Source organism: Podarcis gaigeae, assembly GCF_964106915.1.
Source record: "Podarcis gaigeae genome assembly, chromosome: 16".
NCBI lineage: Eukaryota > Metazoa > Chordata > Lepidosauria > Squamata > Lacertidae > Podarcis > Podarcis gaigeae.
This window is the reverse complement of record NC_139693.1, coordinates 22546233-22569081: the sequence shown is the minus strand read 5'-3', so window position 1 is coordinate 22569081 and position 22849 is coordinate 22546233. Positions and strand designations below refer to the sequence as shown.

The 22849-nt window shown below is 46.1% G+C and overlaps 1 protein-coding gene across 1 annotated transcript in view; it reads left to right on the top strand.

Moving 5' to 3' along the window:
• The window catches only part of GCN1 (GCN1 activator of EIF2AK4), a 60786-nt gene that overhangs the window by 3072 nt on the left and 34865 nt on the right, over nucleotides 1-22849 (top strand). The window contains exons 2-26 of the mRNA XM_083716696.1: nucleotides 129-231; nucleotides 463-526; nucleotides 1928-2059; nucleotides 2458-2566; nucleotides 3430-3528; nucleotides 3781-3915; nucleotides 4611-4679; nucleotides 5795-5903; nucleotides 6690-6764; nucleotides 7200-7328; nucleotides 8176-8226; nucleotides 8784-8882; nucleotides 9009-9182; nucleotides 9287-9439; nucleotides 10494-10586; nucleotides 11345-11420; nucleotides 11776-11935; nucleotides 13063-13252; nucleotides 14389-14513; nucleotides 16710-16888; nucleotides 17741-17834; nucleotides 18756-18869; nucleotides 20575-20773; nucleotides 21086-21241; nucleotides 21744-21925. Coding sequence (XP_083572822.1) covers nucleotides 129-231; nucleotides 463-526; nucleotides 1928-2059; nucleotides 2458-2566; nucleotides 3430-3528; nucleotides 3781-3915; nucleotides 4611-4679; nucleotides 5795-5903; nucleotides 6690-6764; nucleotides 7200-7328; nucleotides 8176-8226; nucleotides 8784-8882; nucleotides 9009-9182; nucleotides 9287-9439; nucleotides 10494-10586; nucleotides 11345-11420; nucleotides 11776-11935; nucleotides 13063-13252; nucleotides 14389-14513; nucleotides 16710-16888; nucleotides 17741-17834; nucleotides 18756-18869; nucleotides 20575-20773; nucleotides 21086-21241; nucleotides 21744-21925 — 3069 coding nt within the window. The remainder of the gene's footprint in view (nucleotides 1-128; nucleotides 232-462; nucleotides 527-1927; nucleotides 2060-2457; nucleotides 2567-3429; nucleotides 3529-3780; nucleotides 3916-4610; nucleotides 4680-5794; nucleotides 5904-6689; nucleotides 6765-7199; nucleotides 7329-8175; nucleotides 8227-8783; nucleotides 8883-9008; nucleotides 9183-9286; nucleotides 9440-10493; nucleotides 10587-11344; nucleotides 11421-11775; nucleotides 11936-13062; nucleotides 13253-14388; nucleotides 14514-16709; nucleotides 16889-17740; nucleotides 17835-18755; nucleotides 18870-20574; nucleotides 20774-21085; nucleotides 21242-21743; nucleotides 21926-22849) is intronic.

The window sequence follows — 22849 nt, the reverse complement described above, 5'->3', positions numbered from 1 at the left end:
CCAGAAGAAAAACACATAGGATCAGGGTCTTAGTTCAACCAAGGAGCTCTAATGTAGATGTACATTGGCCATCTGGAGAGGACTAAACTGGAAACCCTTCTCTCCTTTCACCCCGATTGGCCGTTTAGGTTTCTGAAGCACTGAAGAGATTTGCAGTGAAAGTGACCACATCCAGTGTGAAGGAACGAAGAGACATCCTCAATGAACTTGCAAGATGCATCACTGGGAAAGGTATTCACATTGCGCCACAGCAAGGCTCTGACCCTAGAAATCTCTGAGCCAAATCTGGTCTCATCTGGCCCCTTCATTGCAAACTCCGAGGCAAAAAAGTTTGTTGTTTCATATCCATCTCTTGCTAAAGAATATGAAACAAAGTCCTGCAATCTGAAGATTCTCAGGGCAGCACACATTTATAAAATGCACATCAATACAAAGATCATTAAACCCTCCACCTTGTTTCAGATCTTCCAGAAGGTACCGTGAAGGGCCTCTGCAAGTTGTTCTGCCTCACCCTGCATCGATACAGGTAAGAGTGTGAGCTTGGAGTGTCAGAAGATATTCAGAAAAGACTAACCAAAATAAGAGCTTGTAACAGCTGCTCTCTGAGGAAAAGTTAACAATGTTTGGGATATGAGGGAGGTGTTCTTCTCCCTCCCTCCCTCTGTGATATCTGTTTATTGGCATTTTTGTTTGATTTATGTAAATCAAAGTTGAGAAACTTTTTTTTAATCCTGAGGGCCAGATTCTTTTGGGGGCAGCCTTCCAGGGGGCTGCATGACATAGGTGGTGTCATGGACTGGCTGGATGCAGGGAAATGGTAGGAGGCACCAGATGGGAAAAGACTCAGAGCCTGGGGATTGGTGGTGGGACAACAATGAGTGGTCAGAGGGAGAAGACTGGGAAGAGAATGTGTCGGAAGCTGAAGCGGTAACTAGGTTTAGTGAGCAGAAAGAGGCTGTGGCAGAGAGCAGTCCAGAAGTGGAGGCTGGAGAAGAGGAGGCCAAGAGGCAGAGATCAGACAGGCTGCTGAATAAGCTGGGGGTCTCCCCCTCCTGCTGCAACCAGCTCCCTTCCCCCTTGGTCACCCAGAACCAGAAGAGGTATGAAGAGGGCGGAGCAAAGACAGACAAGGTGGAGCAGGCTCAGGGTGCTTGGGAATAACCTGGGGGAGGAGGAGTTTCAGGGAGATGGCGGGGGGCAGGGGAGACCTCACAACTGCCTCATTGAGGCAAGACCTACTGGGAAGAGTTGCTGTGCTCACTAGGCCTGAGTTGTTTTGCTTCTTTGAATAAAGAAGTAACTTCCCTGACACCTTGTGAGTTATTCCTGACCTGCTCCCGACTCCTGCCTTGACAGGTGGGCAGAGCAGTAAATTTGAATCTTACATTTGTACAGCACACACACTTGCATGCACCCTGCTCCATCCTCCATCCAGGGAAGCAAGAGGCATTATCAGAATTCAAGGGCATATTCCAAAGCATAGGCAAAAACACCCAAAGAAAGCAAAACAGAGCTGGTTTGAGGGGTGTGGTCTGGGAAGGATATGGGGCCTGGTAAAAGTTTTAAGGGCCAGATAGAGAGGCTTGTGGGGGTATACATTTGACCCCTATGTCGGAAGTTCCTCATCCCTGATGTAAACATTTGCCATGCTCAGTGAAATAACTATTTTTAAAAGACTGCCTTATAACAATCCAGTAGTCGTCATTGTTTACTTAATTGAAAAATTACGTTACACGTCTTTCCGTTTCAAAGAGATATCGATATTGAGGTCCAATACTACGCAGATTTGTTTAAATTTTCCTTAATAGGTTAATCAGTTGAAATGCAGCTTGTTAATAATGTAGGCTGGTAGGAAGGTGCTTCCAACCATAACCTTAAGGATATCAGCTGATTATTTCTGAAACCCTCCAATTTCTTCCCCCGTCAGAGATGCAGCCTCCCACAGAGCCCTCCAGGCAGCGCTTCAGCAGCTTGCAGAATGTCAGCCGGAAGCAACTGCCAAGAACCTTCTGCAGTCCCTGCAGTCTTCGGGGATCAGCAGCAAGTCTGGAGGACCCAGGTGAGAGTCGGAATTCAGTGCCATGGCATCTTTGGGAACCATTTCTTGAAAAGGTGGCTGTCTGCTTCCCAGGGCCCCTCCAGACACCCTCTTTATTGTGCATTCATGACAATTTGCATTTGTAATGGTTCTGGGGCAGTTATATGTGATTCCTGCTTTCAATGCTGTTTGCTCCTGCAAAAGCTTTAGGGTAGGCATGCTTCTTCATTTCCGATCACCGCATGCCTTGTAGCTTCCTGCTGAAACCCTGTAACTTCTTATATCACAGATATTACAGGTTGGGAGTTTTTTGGCTCAGCTTTAGTTGCACTCAAGAGAGCAATAATATAGCTGTTAACATTATTGACTGTTTTTCCTGGAGTTGACGCCTCATTTCCTTCTCGCTTTTTCTGTGGCAGTAAAAGCAGTGGATCTGCGGCCTTGCAGGCCCTCTCCTGGACTTGCCTGCTCGTTCGCATCGTCTTCCCCACACATGAGAAGAGACAGGGAGAAACCTGGGAGAAACTAGTAAGAAACCTTGACCTCCACTTTTTGATAATGCATCGTATACGTGTATATGGCAAAGCAATTCAAATACAAAAATTGAAAGCAAAAATGAAAAAAATTACCCACACTCTCTGCATGAGATGAAGTCCACATCCCAATCAGACATCCATTCAAGTCCACATCATATATCCAGATTCCATAGGTCCACAAAGAAAGTAAAGCAACCAAAAACGCTTGTATGGAGTATTTTATACTCATTCTTCACTGTATACAGAATGAAGCAAAATGGCGCGGGCAGCACTGTGGTCTAAACCATTGGGCTTGCTGATCAGAAGGTCAGCTATTTGAATCCCCGCGATGGAGTGAGCTCCCGTCGCTCTGTCCCAGCTCCTGCCAGCCTAGCAATTCGAAAGCATGCCAGTGCAAGTAGATAAATAGGTATTGCTGCAGCAGGAAGGTAAACGGTGTTTCTGTGCGCTCTGATTTCCATCACAGTGTCCTGTTGCGCCAGAAGCAGTTTAGTCCTGCTGGCCACATGACCTGGAAAGCTGTCTGTGGATAAACATTGGCTCCCTCAGCCTGAAAGCTAGATGAGCGCCGCAACCCCATAGTTGCCTTTGACTGGACTTAACCATCCAGGGGTCCTTTACAGATTGAAGCTATGTCAATCAACCATAAAGGGGTCCTTTCGTTCTGCACTTTGTGCCATTCTAATTTTATTGGTGTGTTCAATAAGTGCAAATTTCCATACTTTTTCATGCCAGTTCGTCGAAGAGACCCCATCCATACTTTTCTAGTACATAGTTACATTGGAGTTCAGCAATATCCGGAGGACCAAAGGTTCCCCATAATTTATACTGGTCCGTTCTCTCCTTTTTAAACAGGTGGAAGTTCAGTGTCTGCTGCTGTTGGAGGTTCTGGGTGGCTCTCGCAAGCCGGTGGTGGACGGGGCTGTGAAGAAACTGAACAGGCTGTGGAAAGAGGTGTCGTATACATCTTCTGAGACATGATGCATGACACAGATTCTGATTATTTAGGTTATGGGTGGCCAGCATGAAACCCTTCCGATCATTGTTGGACTGCAACTCCCATCAGCCCCAGCTAGCATATCCAGTAGTTGGAGATTGTGGGAGTTGTAGTCCAACAACATATGGAGAACCCTGTGTTTGCTACCCCCCAATTTGAGCTCTTTGATTTAGCTTCTTGGTTGTGCTGATTTGATGTCTTCTCCTCAGAACCCTGGGCTGGTGGATCAGTACCTCTCTGTTATTCTCAGCCTCGAAGCCAGCCAAGGCTACGCAGGCATGTTGGGCCTACTAGTGCAATTCTGCACCACTCAGAAAGAACTTGACGTCATTAACCGATACAAGGCAAGTACCCCAGAGCAGCCTTGGAGAAAGATGTGACTAGTTAGCAGGTTGCCAGTAGGGGCATGGGTTGAGCTTGCACCCAGGGTTAGAATCAGCTGGTGGTGGGACCTTAAATCAGGTTGTGGAGAAGTGGATCCAGTCAGTGGCTTGCATCCTTATTTCCCCAACCCACAATGCCATCAGGTGACCTGTTTTTGCCCATGCTGATGATCAAGCAGATTGGGCTTGCATAGCCCCTTTGACTCTGCAACATCTTGTAGAATTCTCTTCGTAGGGCAGGTTGGTGTGGCTGGGCCAAATTGTGGGGCGAAGGCAGGGCACTGGTGAGCCTTATTCGGATGGATTTTAAGATTTTGGACGGAATCTAAGATTTTGGAGGCTCTTTCTGGTAGGGGAGGTGTCAGTCCTGGGGGATGCTACCTTTTTATACCCGGAAAAGTAAAGCACCTCAAGTTCAGATTCCTGTCTCTTGTGCATCAAGTACCAGAAATTCTTGCACACTTCTTTCTGGGGAAATAAGGATGGTGTTTGCAACTGTGCCTGTGAAGGGGGTGGGGGCTCAAGCAGCGGTGGGGTCCCAAGCCTCTAAGCAGATACTCTGTAGCCTTGGTGAACTGCTACAGCAAACCGTTGCTGTTTGTCCAGCGTAGTGGTACATTGCTGAATGATTATAACAGGTGTTCTGTTTTCCCTAGAGCGCTCTCCTTGATTTCTACATGAAGAACATCCTGATGAGCAAGACAAGACCTCAGAAGCACCTGCTGGTGAGAGAAACTCCTAGCCTTGAACATCTACGGCTGCAATCCTAACTCCACTCACCATGGGAGTAAGCCTCATTGAATTCAATAGGACTTACTTCTGTGAGTAGGCATGGTTAGGATTGCGGCTCCAGTCAAAAGTAGTTAGTTAGCTCACTGGGTTAAGTCTGCCACAGCAAACAAAAACGAGTATCTTGGCACTTTTTAAAGGCAAGCAAATTTATTGTGGTGGAAGGTTTCATGGCCTAGGGCCTGCTTTATTAGATGAATGGACTGTTTTCCTTAGTTGTCAGGCATACATATGCCAAAAAGGACTGGAAAGCCGTGGAGCAAAATGGCTATGAAATGTTTCCAGCGTTTCTGTGCTTTGCTCAGTTTAATAATAATAAATAATAATAATATTTGTATGCTGCTCATCTGGCTAGGTTGTCCCAGCCATGCTGGGCAGCTCCCAACAGAGTATTAAAAACACGATAAAATATCAAACATTACAAACTTCCCTAAACAGGGTTGCCTGAATGCAGGCATTAGAAACAATCCTTACTTAAAAACAACACCAGGTCTTAATATTGCATTTTGAATTTCTGTTACCTGCCCTGGAATTTTGCGAAGAGTGGATAAGAAATCATAATCGTCATAACAGTTATGCTAGGTGCCCTCATAGTCTTCCTGACTTGTAAGTTAAACATCCATATTATTACTGAGTGGAAGTCAGCTTGCTGGATGGGAATTTGTGCTCTCCCTAGGTGACCAGGCAAGTGGCTATTTAACTGTTCTTAATTATTTAAGTTGCAGGTAGGTAGCCGTGTTGGTCTGCCATAGTCAAAACAAAATTTAAAAATTCCTTCCAGTAGCACCTTAGAGACCACCTAAGTTTGTCATTGGTATGAGCTTTCGTGTGCATGCACACTTCTTAAGGTACACGAAAGCTCATACCAATGACAAACTTAGTTGGTCTCTAATGTGCTACTGGAAGGAATTTTTAAATTATTTAAGTGTAAATTGCCTTTGGACGGTGGTTTGGAAGGCGATGAATAAATTGTAACAACAACAGCAATAGTAATATTTGCACTAAGGATCCCGATCCATGTATTGCATTAAAGCGGGTGGGTTTCTTGCAGGACAACTGTGCCCCTCTGCTCCGCTATGTGTCTCATACTGAATTCAAGGACCTCATCTTACCAGCTTTGCAGAAGTCCCTCCTGCGGAGCCCTGAGAACGCAATTGAAAGTGAGTGGCCAGTGAAAGCATGTGTGGTGGGGGGTGGGGTACATTGCAAAGGAAGTTTGCACCAAGCTGATTTGTCAGCACTTGAGACCCACTTAGTGGCTCTTCATTGCATGGGGGTCAAGAATGAGCTCCAGCTGGGTTAGAGAAGCAGCATTTGGTTCTTGATGTCCATGTGTGGATGGATCTGTTTTAAGTTTATGCAATAGGCCTTTCATGTTTTTGGCTTAAGGTACAGATTCTGTTCATCTGTGGGGGGGACATGTCACATGCCGATGATGCATTGGAATTCTGTGTTTCATTAGATCACCTAAACTCAAAATCTTCTGGAATGCCCTTTGTTTTTATTATTATTATTCTTCACAGTATTAAAAAGCAACTTGCCATGTAGGTTTTAGACAAACATACAATTTTCTGCAGGTAGATAAAAACCAGGGGGTTAACAGTTTGCTGGATTGTTTCTCTCGCACCCTGGTACAGGTTTCTCATTTTGTAGGAAGCAGCATCTCAAGTGTCAGCCTCTTTGTAGTTCCCAGTTACTTTATTTTGGTTCTTGTGCATCGACCATGAGTGCTTGTTGCGTTCATGTCCCATTTGCAGGCTTCCCTTTGGGGGCACCTGGGAGGCTGCCGGGTGAGAGAACAAGATGCTGGACTAGATGGGGCCATAGGCCTGATCCAGCAGGTCTTATCTTACAGAAAGCTTGCTGTTGTGGACTCTCAGAGATTGGTCCCCGGCCAGCCTGTAAGCTAATGAACGTTAACACACTTCTCTCCTTCCTGTCTTCAGCTATCTCCTCTCTCTTGGCGTCTGTGACCCTCGATCTCAGCCAGTATGCTCTGGACATCGTGAAAGGTCTAGCTGGTAAGTTCCATTGTCTGCGCTTACAGAGGCCAGCAGAAATTTCCCTCTATTGCTTGTGCTCTTATCAGTACCATCCTGTACTGTTTTGAGAGTGGAGCTTTGTTATAGTGAGAGCAATTGAGAATGGTTTGAAGCACTTGAAGCCTGGTGGTTGTTTGCCATTCCAAGCAGGTGCTTTTTGGGAGGAGAGGGCTAGTCTTCAAGGAGAAGGAAACAATGAGTAAGTGACCCAAGCTTTTCATGATTGGCAGGGACCAATTTTTAATAGGTGGAGAGAAAATTTATAAGATGGGGCGTGTTTGTTTTTCAAAGAGGGGAACTAGGCTGCAGTAATCATGTCCATGTCTCTTATTCCCAACCCCAGTTGTTAGTAAAGCTAATTGTAAGCTTCCATACAGCTCCAAAGATTTGAGCGTTTGTGTTTTGATTTTATAGGCCAGTTGAAATCCAACAGTTCTCAGCTGATGGACGAGGCTATTGTAGCATTGAAGAACTTGGCTCGGCAGTGCAGCGACCCATCAACAGTGGAGTCACTTGGGAGACACCTGTTTGCCATTTTGGGAGGTGAGTGGCTCTGGTCATTCCCTTTTCTTGTGTCACTTGCACCTTGCCTGGAAGATTATCGTGCTAGTCCTACTCACAGTAGACCCATCAAAACTGACGGGCAGGTAACTTAAGTTCATAGATTTGAATGGGGCTGCTCTGCGTATGACTTAGGCTAAATTCACACCATACCTTTAAACTGCAGTGGTGTCACTTGAAACAGTCGCAGCTTCTCCCAAAGAATCCTGGTAGCTGTAGGTGCTGAGAGTTTCCAGGGGACCCCTGTTTCACTCCTAGAGCTGCAATTCCCAGAGTGGCTTAGAAACCAGTCCTCCTTTCCCGGGGAACTCTGGGAATTGTGGCTCTGGGAGGAGAACAAACTACAGCTCCCAGAAACGAAGCTGTGAATATGGCCTTAGTTGGATATCGCCCTCTGCCCTGTTTCTCAGTGCACCTAACCTCTGCTTGTGGTGTCTCAGTTATGGGATTTGAGGAATGGCCAAGGTCAGGAGAGCTGGGAACAGACTTAGTTGCATATTCCCATTCTACATCTGGCTTCAGAAACCTTATGCCTCTTCATGGTTCCTGGAAAGCCTTCCAGTGGGGCACTTTTGGTGGACCCCGCCAACCCCCAAGATTTCCTGGTTTAGACATAATAGGACGCTGATTATGCAGCAGGTTTCTTGGCTTGTGCCCTAGTTTGCATGAAGAAGGGAGAGGCAAAGTTTTTTCCTGTTGGTACCCAAAGCTCATTGATAACTTGGCCTATTAAGCTGAGATGTGATTTCCACAGTCAGAGCATTAAAATTTGGGTTTAATGTATTTTCGAACTTTGAGTCTATGGCTAACCCACAATTCTTGTTGATAGGTGCCGAGGGAAAGCTAACAGTTGTGGCACAGAAAATCAGTGTCCTCTCAGGTAAGGGAAAACTTCTTGGATTGCCTTATAGGCGTAGTGGAATGTTGGAAGATTCAGAACAGATGAAGTACTTATTCACACAATGCATAGTTAAACTGTAGAACTCCTTCCGATGGGAGGCAGTGATGGCCACCATCTTGGATGGCTTTAAAAGAGGGTTGGACAAATTCATGGAGGAGAATAAGGCTACCAGTTGGGCTGTTAGCCATGATGACTATGCTCTGGCTCTGTGGTCAGAGGCAGTAATGCTTCTGAATACCAGTTGCTGGAGGGGAGAGTGTTCCTATGCCCAGGTCCTGCTTGCAGGTTTCTCAAAGGCAGCCAGGTGGCCACTGTGAAAACAGGCTGTTGGACAAGATGGGCCGTGGGTGTGATCCAGCAGACTTTTTTTTAAAATTAAGTAATCTTTATTAATTTAAATTACACACTTATACAAAAAGAAAATTAAAGAAAAGACTTTTCAATATGTTCCTGCAGATACAGAGTATTTTTCTTTCCTTCTTTTGAAATGCCAAAAGGAAATGTATTTCCAACCTAGGGAGTTTTTCTGCTTTTAGGGATCGGCAGCTGTAGCCACCATGCAGTTTCTGGGCCTTCAAACCAAGTTGTAAGCGGAACTATAACAGAACTTTTCATCCCTTTCCTTCAGCAGGAAGGTAAGGTGTCTTTATTTTGTGGCACACTGTCGACTTCAGTGATTGGAACGTGATTGTGAAAAGCTCACTGCTGATTGACTGGTTGCTTTCTTTGCCCCAGTTTCTTTTCGTTTTCTCTCTCCTCAGTCCATGAAGGCACTTTGGTGCACGCCATCTCTGTCCTCGCACTCTGGTGTAATCGGTTCACCACCGAAGTGCCCAAGAAGCTGGTCGAATGGTTCAAGAAAGCCTTCAGCCTTAAAACCTGCACTTCCGCTGTAAGGCATGCGTATCTTCAGTGCATGCTGGCATCCTTCAAAGGCAAGAAAGAGCCTCTTCTAGTTCCATTCCTGCGTCTTTGCAATCCCTTCCAATAGCAGGTTTTTGGGGAAAGGCCTCCCTGACTTCTCTTTCTGCTTCCACAGGCAACGTACTTATGCAGGGAGTAGACTTGCTGCCATTGCTGATGCAGACAGTTGAAAAAGCAGCAGCTCAGAGCACTCAGGTTGCCCTGGTGACGGAAGGCGTGGCAGCAGCCTTGCTGATTTGTAGACTCTCGGTAGCTGATGCACAAATAGGTAAGGTCCCATGATGTTTAGAAACAAGTTACCCTTTTTTGATGGGGTGAAGGAACCATAGGTACAGATGGACAATCTTAGTGCAACTGCATAATTCAGGTGTCTCTCTTTTTCCTCTCTCTTCTCCTTGCCCACCCCTGCAGTCTTCACAGTTGTAAGACCTGGTACAGAATTATTACTCAGAGACAATTGTGGTGATTCACTTTCCTGCGTTCTGCACCTGTGGATTTATATATTTAGTTGTTACATTTTTCTCGCATCTTTTTCTCCAAGGAGCTCAAGGTGGCATACACAGTTCTCTCCCCTGCCATCATTTAATCCCTACAACAACCCTGTGAGGTTGGTAGGTTAGGCTGAAAGGCAGTGGCTGTGGCCCAAGGTCACCCAGGGAACTTCATGGCTGAGTGGGAATTCGAACCCTGGTCTCCTAGGTCCTAGTCCAACACTCTAACCACTACACCAACATTGGCTCTCATTGGATTGCAATGGCCTCAGACCATTCTCCCTCCCAGCACCCATTTCCCCCCCTGCCTATGGAAGTGTGGCACTGCCGATCAGCCATCTGAGATTCCTGCATCTCAGGAATTGGTCCTCTCCAATTTTATGATTCCACATGCCCTGGGTTGTAAGATTCATTGCAGTGTTTCATTCATTTTACTAGTTGTTTTGGGTTGTATCCAGCACAGCTGTTTCATTTGCACAACGGAACTTCCCCCTCCTCTTCCATGGTTGGAGCAGATTTTGGGGGCACGCAGGGGAAGAGGAGAAGGAAAAGAGGAAATCCCATTATGCAAGCAGAACACTGTTTGTGCATGTTGGATACAACCCTTTGTTTTTTATCGATGTGTTTTTATTTTTGCTTATAGTACAGTGTTAATAGGGAAAATAAAGTTTTGTTGTAAGTAAGCCACTTAGGATTTGCATGCTAAGTGGTATATAAATATAGTAAATAATAGGGTTTAGTTTTCTTTATATAAGAGGTGCCTGCAGGGCTGGTTGTCGCCTCTTCTTTTTGTTATCTACATGGCCACAATCTCTTTCTTTTCCTCTCCAGAGAACAAGCTGAGTAGCTTCTGGCCCCTCGTTCTGGATGAGAAAAAGCAGATTTTCACTTCTGAGAAGTTCCTGCAGTCTGCATCAGAGGAAGGTGAGCTGGATGCCTTTGCTTTAAGGGGTCATCCTCAGGTTTTGCAAAAGGGCTTCCTAAGATGGACAGGCTTCTGTATTTTGGGGCTTTGGGGCACTGTATGTTCTCCTCTTCTACTGCTTGTAGGCAAAGCTGAGTGAGGCAGGTTAGTCTGCCTTGTGGACAAAGAAGATGGGCTACTAACTTTTGTACCTCCCCTTAGTACACTTGCGCAATGGATTGTGTTGCCCAGGTCTTTGCTGGTAAAGGCTTAATATGCACAGTTCTGCCTCTCTTGTTTCTTTGTTCTTTGGAATCAGATGTCTTTTTTAGTTAATCTTTAGCAAGAAAAAATCAACTGAAAACATATGGGAATACTGATAACATCATAGTAAATTAAACACAGTGTAAGGTTGTACATTGTCATGAAACATATTATTCTGGAACATCACAAAAAAATCCTCAATCTCTACATAAACTTATTGGATCCAAAAGATCCAGCCCTTTATGATGACGATAAAACTAAGCTGCTATAAAAGAATACATGTAAATCAACCAAATGCCTCTTTTTTAATTTTTTTGTTTTTAAATTATTTGAATATCATGCTACAATATCTTAGGCAAACCTTTTGTAGCTGTTAAGTTGCTTTTTTTGAAAGGAAAGCTGTGACTCTCTTGGGGAAATGACTTTACGATTGTGATTTACATGCAAGGAAAGATATGGTGAATGCAACAAGGCTGGCTTCCATACCTTTTGTGTTTTTCCTCCCCTCCTGCAGCAATGTGCACAGTTCTGCAGCTGACAGAACGCCTCCTCTTGGACCATGAGCATCGACTACCTGGTGCTAAAGTCCAGTACGTACAGCTTGGTCTCCTTCTCTTGCTTATCATCAAACTCTTGAACCTTCCTCTGAGGGTGAGGGCACCCGCAGAACTTTGCACAAAAGGCTGGAATGCTTTGGGTCATGATCACCCTGTTGTTGACTGCTTGCCTCCTCCCCATACTGAATCAGACCATTGGCCCATCTAGCTCAGTACTGTGTACACTGACTGGCAGCAGCTTCTCCGGGTTTCCTGATGGGACATTCCCAGCCCTAGATTGAACATGGGACCTTCTGCATGCAAATCAGATGCTGTGCCCCTGACGCATGGCTCTCCTCCCTCCTATCTCTCTCTCTCCTTCCCCTCTACCTTTTTCTCTCGCTTTCAGGCAATATCACAAAGCCCTGGCTGCAGTCCTCCTCAGCCGATCATGGTGTGTCCGAAGGCTCGCCCAGCAGACTGTGAGGAAGCTCCTGTCTTTGCCCAGAGGGTTCAAGTTGGCCTATGGGCTCTTAGAAGAGCTGAAAGTAGTGCTCAGTTCTCACAAGGTAAAGTCCATACAACTTTTGGGACGAGGTCCAGCCTTTTAAAGCCCTCCATCCTGAGGTCCATGGAGGATAAGGCTAATATCCACGATGGCTAGGTTCTGTCTCCACTGCTGGAGGGAGCGTACTTCATGGGGACGCGGGTGGTGCTGTGGTCTAAACCACTGAGCCTCTTGGGCTTGCCGATCAGAAGGTTGGCGGTTCGAATCCCCGTGACAGAGTGAGCTCCCGTCGCTCTGTCCCAGCTCCTGCTAACCTAGCAGTTCGAAAGCACGCCAGTGCAAGTAGATAAATAGGTACTGCTGCGGCAGGAAGGTAAATGGCATTTCCTTGCACTCTGGCTTCCGTCATGGTGTTCTGTTACCCCAGAAGTGGTTTAGTACTGCTGGCCACATGACCCGGAAAGCTGTCTGTGGACAAACGCCAGCTCCCTCTGCCTGAAAGCGAGATGAGCGCTGTACCCCATAGATGCCTTTGACTGGACTTAGCCGCCCTTTACCTTTTTTACCTTTACGGGGGTAAAATTTACATCCATTGCTTTGCTATGCAATATTGTGCAAGAGAGGGGATTGTTTTTGTTGCATTCAGGTCTGGTTTGCAGGCTTCCCATAGACATTGGCTATTTGCATAATTTAGACAACAAGACTGTAAAGGAGGAAAAAAAAGAAAACCATCCATAAAACATTGATAATCCAGACATATTAAATACATAAAACATCTAAAAGATCCATTAGCCACCATTAAGTACAATTAAATAGTTTTAGATTTGACTTTAAAAATCTTGGCTAAATAACCCTGAAAAAATCTCAGTAATTTTGGGTAATACCCTCAGCAGATAATTGGATTACAAATTCTTTGCAAGTAGATACTTTGAGCTTCAATGGAGTTGCCAGTTGATGGGGACTACAGGAGGGGGAGAGTGTTTCTGATGCACTCGTGGGCTTCCCACAGACATCCGATCGGCCACTATGAGAACAGTATCCTGGGCTGGATGGGCCTTTTAGCCTGATCCAGAAGTCAGACTCTTGCTGCATTCGGCTGTGCTTTACGCTACAAGACTTGGATCGACATTGCTCTCTCTACACTCCAGCACTTGTCTTACTATTGCATTTATATTCACGATTCGTCAGGTACTGCCCACTGAGGCCTTGCTCACCGAGACAGGAGAGCTGTCGGAACAAGGAAAGACCTACATCCCTCCTCGTGTCCTCCAGGAGACGCTGTGCATGATCTCTTGCGTGTCGGGGCTGGAGGGTGATCCAGAGGAGAAGGAAAAGTTAGCCTTGGAAATGTTGCTAGTAAGCAATCACCCTTCTCTAGGTGAGTAGGAGAGGGGAAAGCTCCCAGTATGTTATTCTTTGAAGGAGAACTACTTGAAAATGGTACAGATGGTATTTAACTCTGAGTAGGCTTGCTAAGAGGGGATGCAGCTGGTGCTGTGGGTTAAACCACAGAGCCTAGGGATTGCCGATCAGAAGGTCAGCAGTTCGAATCCCCGCAAGGGGGTGAGCTCTTGTTGCTCGGTCCCTGCTCCTGCCAACCTAGCAGTTCAAAAGCACATCAAAGTGCAAGTAGATAAATAGGTACTGCTCCGGCAGGAAGGTAAACGGCGTTTCCGTGCGCTGCTCTGGTTTGCCAGAAGCGGCTTAGCTTGCTGGCCACATGACCCGGAAGCTGTACGCCGGCTCCCTCGGCCAATAAAGCGAGAATAGCACCGCAACCCCAGAGTCATCTGCAAATGGATCTAATGGTCAGAGGCCCCTTTACTCTTTACCTTTAGGCTTGCTAAGATGTATAATGAGATTGAATCGGGTAAGTGCTGGAGATGCAAAGAGGTGGAGGGAACGTTTTTTCACATGTGGTGAACTTGTAAAAGGGTAAAAGAGTATTGGGAAATAATCCATAATGAACTGAAAAAACGTTTAAGCGTTCTTTTCCAAAAAAAAATCCAGAATCCTTTGGGAATAAATCAGACTGAAATTCCCAGGTGTCAAAAAAGGTTATTTATGTATGCTACTACTGTGGTCCGTGTTTGGTTAGCCCCAAAATGGAAAACGAGCAAGGTCCCAACTAAAGAAAAATGGCAACTTAAGCTAACAGCATATGTGCAGCTTGCAGACTTAACATATAGAAGAAGAGACCAAGAAGAACATACGTTTAGAAAAGATTGGAAAGAGTTTGTTGAATATATGGGGGGGGGAAATTGTGTACACATGAAAACGTTGGCAGCATTAAGATAAATTCAACAGTGTAAATAAGTTTTAATGGATGCAGGGATAGATGATATGCAAATTGAACCATGGAAAGAGAATAAGGGAAATCCTTGATAATTTGAGGATTTTAAAATGTAAAAGAGAAAATTTAATTATATATTTTACCAGTTGGGTATGTGACGGAAGTAGGGTCTGTTGTGCCTCTTGTAAGTCTCCCCCTCCCTCCTTCCTTCTCCCTTTCAGTAACAGGCCAGTCTGGCCTTTGGACAGCCCTCCTGATCAAGATGAAACTGGACCCTGTCGATTTCATCGCCAAGTACCTGGAAAAGATCTTTGACCGGATTGTCACCCAGAGCCCCATGAATAAGGTGACTGGGTTTGATTCTTCTGCAGAGGTTTTCAAGGGCATCCTGGGCTGAGAGATGATGAAGCTGCCATAGTCAACACAAACTGTGGTCCACTTAGTTTCAGTACTGCCAGCTTTCCAGAAGTGGGGGAACTTTTTCCAGGCCGGAAGCCTCATTCCCTTCTTGGCATCCTTTCAAGGGCTACATGCTACATGGGGGGCGGGGCTAGAGGCAAAGGTAGGCAGAACAGTAAGCTAGTTTTTCCACCCCACCCCCAGCAGGAGGCATAATCTGAGTTCAAGGGCACATTCCAGACAGGCAAAGCTACTCAAGGTGGGTGCAGAGGGCCAGCCAGAGAGGTTAGAGGGCCCAAGGCTCTCCCCACACCTGGTCCACTCTGAACAGGCTCTCCAGGGGTGCAGGCAAAGGGTCTCTTTTTGATCTGGTGCTTATAAATTTTAATTGGAAATGGCAGGGATTGGACCTGTGGCTTTCCCCCCCTGCAGAATTGATGATGCTCTACTACTGATCTGTGCTCCCTTCCCAAATGCTTCTTAATGGACCTAGTGTGATAAGATTTTATACCTGGGGGTTGCGGGTTGAAAAATCTTGCTGATGCTGCTTCTCTCCTGTCCGCAAAAGGACACAGAGACCACAGCTGCATGGATGAAGAGTGCTGCAGATTTAGACTACCAGCCCCAAGTGTTGAGAGAATATTACCGTAGTTTTCGCTCCAAAACACGCACTTTTTTGCTCCTAGAAAGTAAGGGGAAATGCCTGTGCGTGTTACAGAGCGAATGCACAGATCGGAGCCATGGCTGCCGTCAGTCAAGCAAAGCGGGAGCCGCTTACACGCTCTACGGGGCTCTCTTGCTTTGCTTGCTTTAAAGCGACCTGGAGCCGGGGAGGAGGGAGGGAAGGAGAGCCATGGCAGCAAAGCGGGCAGCAGCCGCTTACACGGGAGGAGGGACAGAACTAGCAAAGGTCCGTGCGCTCTCTAAACAGAGCAATGAGGCTGCAGAGGGACGGCAGGGAAGATAAAATTTAAGCAACTAGCAGCAAAATAAAACCAACCTCGAGTTCTGAGCCACGCAGTGAAAACCAGGAAGTTAAAAAAAAGGCTGGGGATGAGGGAGAGGGGAAAACTTCGCAAATCCCTGCGTCTCAGGAGCAGCTTGTTTTCAGGCAGGATAGATTCGAGCATTGTCTGGGTCCTAATGCCCCTACCGCTTTTTTGTGCTCCATTCTATTGCTGCTGGTGGCTGCTTATCACTCAGGCTGCAAGGAGGAGCGCTTTTACACAGCTAATGGCGAATCCCCTGCAATCCAAGTCCTCCTCAGTTGCTCAAATCTATTGTGCCTCAAAACAAGGAAAGGAAGGAAAAGGCTGCAAACTGTTAAATGGAAAAAAACCCAGGCACAGGGCAAATACCTTAAGTATACCTTTAAAGCAACAGTGCTCTTTCCCTCCCTCCTCCCCGCTCAGCTCACCGAAAAGCTCCTTCTCCACGCGTGCTCCTTGTCCCTTGAGTGCTTTTCCTTCCCTCCCCACTTAAAACGTGGTTACAAAGCACGGATCCACATGGATCCTCAGGATTTTTGCATTGGGCTACCCCAAATTCACCATCAGATCACTGTTTCGTTTAGAATATTTTTTTCTTGTTTTCCTCCTCTAAAAACTATGTGCGTCTTATGGTCAGGTGCGTGTTATAGAGCGAAAAATACGGTATGTTGTTGTTGTTTAGTCATTTAGTCGTGTCCGACTCTTCGTGACCCCATGGACCAGAGCATGCCAGGCCCTTCTGTCTTCCACTGCCTCCCACAGTTTGGTCAAACTCATGTTCGTAGCTTCGATAACACTGTCCAACCATCTCTTCCTCTGTCGTCCCCTTCTCCTTGTGCCCTCAATCTTTCCCAGCATCGGGTCTTTTCCAGGGAGTCTTCTCTTCTCATGAGGTGGCCAAAGTATTGGAGCCTCAGCTTCACGATCTGTCCTTCCAGTGAGCCCTCAGGGCTGATTTCCTTCAGAATGGATAGGTTTGATCTTGCAGTCCATGGGACTCTCAAGAGTCTCCTCCAGCACCATAATTCAAAAGCATCGATTCTTTGGCGATCAGCTTTCTTTATGGTCCAGTTCTCACTTCCATACATCACTACTGGGATAGTGCTGTAATCCTTGACAAGTGGCTGTTTTCCCTCCCCTTCCTTGTTTCACAGTCGTCCCTGAATGCGGTGGGTCTGCTTTCTGCCCTCTCTCCCAGCCAAGTCCTCCCTCAGGTCATCAGCACCATCTCCGCCTTTCTAGAAAACCCAGCGCTGTGTCTTGTGACCCAGGAGGAGTTTGCTATCATGAAGACACCCGAAGGGGAACTTTATGACAAGTCCATCTTGCACAGGTGAGGACGAGCGCTTGGATACAGGAAGCTGCCTTATACTGAGCCAGGCCATTGGTCCATCTAGCTCAGTGTTGTCTACACTGACTGGCAGCAGCTCTCCCATTCCAGACAGGGAACCTTTTTGCCAACCCTACCTGGAGATGCTGGGGTTTGAACCTGGGACCTTCTGCATGCAAAGCAGATGTTTTGCCATTGAGCTACGGCCCTCCTTATTTTTGACAGGCCATGCCAGGTTTCCAAAGCACTTTTAGGAGAAAAAATCTCTTTAATCAAGACATGTATGCCACTAACCTATGGACCTTGTGTACACAGACCACTAAGCGATGACCTTTCCCATTGAAATGTGTGTGGTATAACAAACCACCACTAACGAAACCGCTTCGATCTGTGGAACTGGCACTGTTACAAGTGCAACATGATACTCATTCTGCACTTGTAAGAAATCAATCTTTTAGCGTAGCAATGCTTAAACTTTGGAACTTCCTGCATATTGACATCGGGCATGCACCTTTGCTGTACTTTTTTGGTGCCTTCTAAAAAGGTTTCTGTTTAGGCAAGCCTGTCCAAACATGTAGAAGTTACATGTGTCTGAATCTTTTCCCCCCTTATTGTTGATTTTCGTAAGTTTTAAAATTTTCCTTTTAGCTGTCATATATATAGAGAGATATAGTTTGTGTAAAATGCTTAGAGTGGTCTTTATAACAATCAAACCGTATATAATTTTTGTTTAAATAAATGACAAATATTAAATGTTTTCTGTTCTTTTGTGGTAGCTGTAATTGAAGCTGATAACCTGAGATGATTTCACTGGATTGTGTTAATCTCTCTCTCTCTCTCCTTTGCTGTCTTCAGTGCTCAGCAAGACAGCCTGAAAAAGGCCAACATGAAGAGAGAAAACAAAGCTTATTCTTTCAAGGAGCAGATCATTGAACTGGAGCTGAAGGAGGTGAGTTCTTGCATGGTGGATAATGCCATATTTAGGTCTAATATAAGCCCTGTTTTAAAGCAACTGGACTGGTTGCTTCCCTTAGCATTTAATGTTTGTTAATGTTTGATGTTTTATTATGTTTTTATATATGCTGTAAGCTGCCCAGAGTGCTGCTGCTGCTGCTCCTTCTCCTCCTCCTTCTATATTACAGTCGTACCTTGGTTCTCAAACACCTTGGTACTCATACGTTTTGGCTTCCGAACACCAAAAACCTGGAAGTAAGCGTTCTGGTTTTTGGACATTTTTTGGAACCCAAACATCCGACGCAGCTTTCACTTGAGTGCAGGAAGCTCCTGCAGCCGATCGGAAGCCACGCCTTGGTTTTCGAACATTTTGGACGTCAAATGGACTCCTTGAACAGATTACATTCGAGAACCAAGGTACAACTGTATTATTATTAAAGCCCTAAATGACTCAGGCATGGACTGGAGGAAAGTTGGATTTCAGATCTTCACTCAGTTCTGCAGGTTTTTTTTGGAACACTCACCTTTTCTCAAGCCTGATGAGCCACCTCTCAGGGGATAACAGGGAAAACATCCCATGTAAAGCTCCCTGAGTTTCTGGGAGAGAAGGGGAAAGAAAATGAAGATGAAAAGAAGACTGAATAGTTTTAAGTTGCATCAAGACCTTTTTTGGTAGCATTTGGTGAGCAACCTGTGATAAACTAAGTCAGATTGCATAGAGCTAGGTGTCTTTTCTTTCTTTCTTGCTGCTGTCATCCTGAGCTTGTCTGTCTCTGGGCACAACTCCCAATTCACTCTCATTTTCCCTCCCATCATGTTGCCTGTTGTCTTTGAACTGCTGAAGCTGCTTCCTTTGGAGGGAATGCTGCTGCCCGCTTCCCCCTTATAACCAAATAGATGGTTTTCTCTTCTTCAGGAGATTAAGAAGAAGAAGGGGATAAAGGAGGAGATCCAACTAACCAGCAAACAGAAGGAAATGCTGAATGCCCAGCTGGAAAAGGAATCTCAGACCAGGAAGCAGTTGAAAGAGGTAAGCTATAGCTGGGCCTAATGTGAAGAACATAAGAAGAGCCTGCTGGATCAGGTCACGGGCCCATCGTGTTCTTGCAGTGGCCAGCCAGATACCTGTGGGTGTTATAGGAAAATCCTTGGGCTCACTTGCATTGTCAAACAAAGACACCAGCCAGGAAAATAGTAGTAGTAGTAATAATAATAATAATAATTTATTATTTATACCCCGCCATCTGGCTGGGTCTCCCCAGCCACCTTGGGTGGCTTCCAACAAAATATTAAAATACCATAATACATCAAACATTAAAAGCTTCCCTAAACAGGGCTGCCTTCAGATGCCTTCTAAAAGTCTGGTAGTTGTTCTTCTCCTTGACATCTGATGGGAGGGCGTTCCACAGGGCGGGTGCCACTACCAAGAAGGCCCTCTGCCTGGTTCCCTGCAACTTGGCTTCTCGCAGTGAGGGAACCACCAGAAGGCCCTCGGTGCTGGACCTCAGTGTATATAGGAGCAAAACAGCAGCCTGTAGGCCTGATCTTTATTCAAAAGACTGTCGCAACAGAACTTCCACCCACCACATGGAAGAAGGAGGAAGAAGCACCGAACAAAAGGGTCCTCTTCTTTTATAGGCTTTCCCTTTTCCCACAAACCCCTTTGGTGAAGCTTCATGCACGCATCACAGATACATCATACATATGTCACAAAGGGGGAGGGGATTTCTTGCCTCCATCTCTCCCTTGCCCTCCACTTTACACTCATCAAGTGATAACAATGGAAGTATTTACAAGTTCCTGCTTTTCCCTGCTCAGGTAATCACACTTCTTTGTCCTGACCCAGAACCTAACCCGTTCCTGGGTGGTTTGCTATTGTCCACAGGATGACTACCTGTTTGGCACCCATTTGCCAGGATGCCAGTGATTATCTCTTATGTAAGAGGCTGCTGTGTACGTGATCCCGGGTTTCAGGGATTATGGCGGTCTTTTACCAGTTTCCCAAGTCCCCCCGCCTTTGGTAGCCATCTTTTCCCTGAGTAAAGTTGGAATGGTGTCGATTTGGGCGGTTGGTCTGGGGGTGCAGTGTCCCGTTTAACTGGAAACAAAACTCCACCACCACCTTTATAAAAATTCCGGTCACATGGGAAACCCACAAGCAGGATCTGAGCACATGAGATTTCTCCCCTCCAGCATTGAGATGAGAGGGGCTGGGGAGAGACCTTGAAATTACAAGCAAGAATAGGGTCTCTCCCCTGAACTGGCACATTTCCACACTCAAGAGCAATGTTTGCTTCCTGGCTGCTGGTGGTGGCTGTTTTAATAAATTAAATTAAATTAAATTTAAAAAATAACGTGGGCTGGATCACACAAAAGAGGGTAGCCTAGCCCGCTGCAGAGCATATGTCAACAAATTGTTACCTGTTGCCTCTGAGGACCCTCTTGACTCTGTCTCTGAAGACCACCCCCTCCATCTCCCATTAGCAGATCAACTGCCCCACCATATCCACTGGTCACCAGCTGCTGCTGCTGCTGCTGTGGTCCAATATTGTCATGCCATCTGTTCCTGGGTCAGCAAGTCCCTTTTCCCCTCTTACTGTGCTGAGAATATTGATAAAGGAAGAAAATACAGAGAAAGGATTGAGCTTATGGGTGTGTGGGTGTGTTAGTCCAAAGCTTGGCTGCTTCTTTCAAAATTGCCTTTTGCCAGTAACCACTGCAGTGTTCTATTGCAGCTTGACAATGAACTGGAATCAATGCTGGGTCTCCTGGATGCTGTTCTAAAGAGGAACCCCCCTGGTCTCTCCCAGTACATCCCCAGTCTCATAGGCTTCTTCCTGCCTCTGCTGAAGTCCCCTCTGGCGGCTCCAAGGATTAAGACCCCTTTCCTTTCTTTGGCATCCTGTGTGATGCCTGATCGGTTGAAGACTTTTGGTTAGTGTTTCGCTTTGTGTGTGTTTATATCTATCTATCTATCTATCTATCTATCTATCTATCTATCATCTATCTATCTATCTATCTATCTATCTATCATCTATCTATCTATCTATCTATCTATCTATCTATCTATCATCTATCTATCTATCTATCAATCTCTGTGATGGGGGAAAACTCAGATAAGATAAGCTTTTGTAGCATAAATCTGCAAAAATACAAGCAAACGTAGATTGGGGTAGCCAGCCAGGGTTCCTTCTCCCGTCCTCAATTTTGGTGCTGGACTTACAACTCCCTTCACCCTTTCCCCAGGTACTGTAGTGAGTCACGTGACCTTGAGGATGATAAAGCCTGAGTGTGTTTTGGACGAATCCTGGTGCCAAGAGGACCTGCCCACTGCTGTGACCAGAGTGGTGACCTTGTTGCACACACACACTGTGCCTGTCCGGATGAACAAGGGAGAGGCAGGTGAGGACCCGCTTCTGATTTTTTTCCACCTGATTTGGTTGCTAAGCAGTGCCTCCCCCCTCCTCCCCGAGCAGCTGACTAGAAGAAGAAGAAGAGTTTGGATTTGATATCCCGCTTTATCACTACCCAAAGGAGTCTCAAAGCGGCTAACATTCTCCTTTCCCTTCCTCTCCCACAACAAACACTCCGTGAGGTGAGTGGGGCTGAGAGACTTCAGAGAAGTGTGACTAGCCCAAGGTCACCCAGCAGCTGCATGTGGAGGAGCGGGGAAGCGAACCCAGTTCACCAGATTACGAGTCCACCGCTCTTAACCACTACACCACACTGGCTCTCTACTGAGAACAGAATTAACTCTTTAAGTTGTGAACTGAATAATCACTGCTGTTGCACTCCCAACGTCAGCCATGCCCATTGATTTCTACTCTGTCAGTGGCTGTCGTTGGCATGTATGGGCATGTCCTTCTGCATCTGTATCTCCCCTCTTCTTTTCTGCCTGTTGCAGGTCCCGTGCCATTAACGGCCCCAGCCTTTTCCTTAGTCTTCCCTCTCCTCAAAATGGTGCTGCTGGAGACTCCCAACGACAGTGAAGAGAAGGAGGAGCTCTTGGTCAAGGCTCTGCAGACGATCACGGTCCATGCTCAGCTGAGATCATCTGCCAGCAGCCAGAGTTTGCTGGTGGACGAGGTCAGTGTTTTCCATGGGGTTGCATCATCTTCAGAAAGCAAGCTGCCATTTTTACTTGGTGGCAGACAGATGTGCCCCCCCCCCCCCGGAGGTTCAAACGAAGCTGAAAATGCACAGCCGAACAAAGCTGATGCAAGTGTTGAGATACTTCCCTTCTCATCACATCCCTCCTCCTCTGACTCTTTGTCTTGAGAGCCGCCTCCCTCGCCTGACCCCAGATGCAACATACAACAGCTTGTAGCCATAGAAGAACAGGAAGTACTTCAACATGAATTTAAAATGTTGTAACATTAATGCAACTGAACAGAGTTACAGTGGTACCTTAGTTCTCGAACTTAATCCGTTCCAGGTGTTGGTTTGACTCCTGAAGCCGTTCAAAAACCAAGGCGCGGCTTCCGATTGGCTGCAGGAGATTCCTGCAGTCGAGCAGAAGCCGTGTCGGATGTTGGGCTTCTGTAAAATGTTCACAAACCAGAACAGTTCTGGGTTTGCAGCGTTTGGGAGCCAAGCCATTCAAGAACCAAGGTACCACTGTATTTCCTGGATATGGGTGTTACATTTTAGTATTCGGCCACTATTTTAACGATGTATCGATTCACATTTTGTTCTGTTGCAAGGCGCTTTGAAAAAGCAACATATACAGTATTTTTCTGTGTGTAAGCCGCGGTCCCCCCTAAAAATAATATCAAAAGGGGGCGTCTTACACACAGATACATCTCCCCAATTTTCTTAAATCTGAGTCCCCCAAACGGGGTGTCTTATACATGGGGGTGTCTTATAGACGGAAAAATACGGTCAATGTAAATTATAACAGCAACTTAGTAAGTCGACCAGTATGTAAATTTTGTTAAGTACATAAAATACAGAATGCTCACCTGCTGGGAGCCATTCCAAATCCCCCAGCTTCATTGCATGATGAGGATG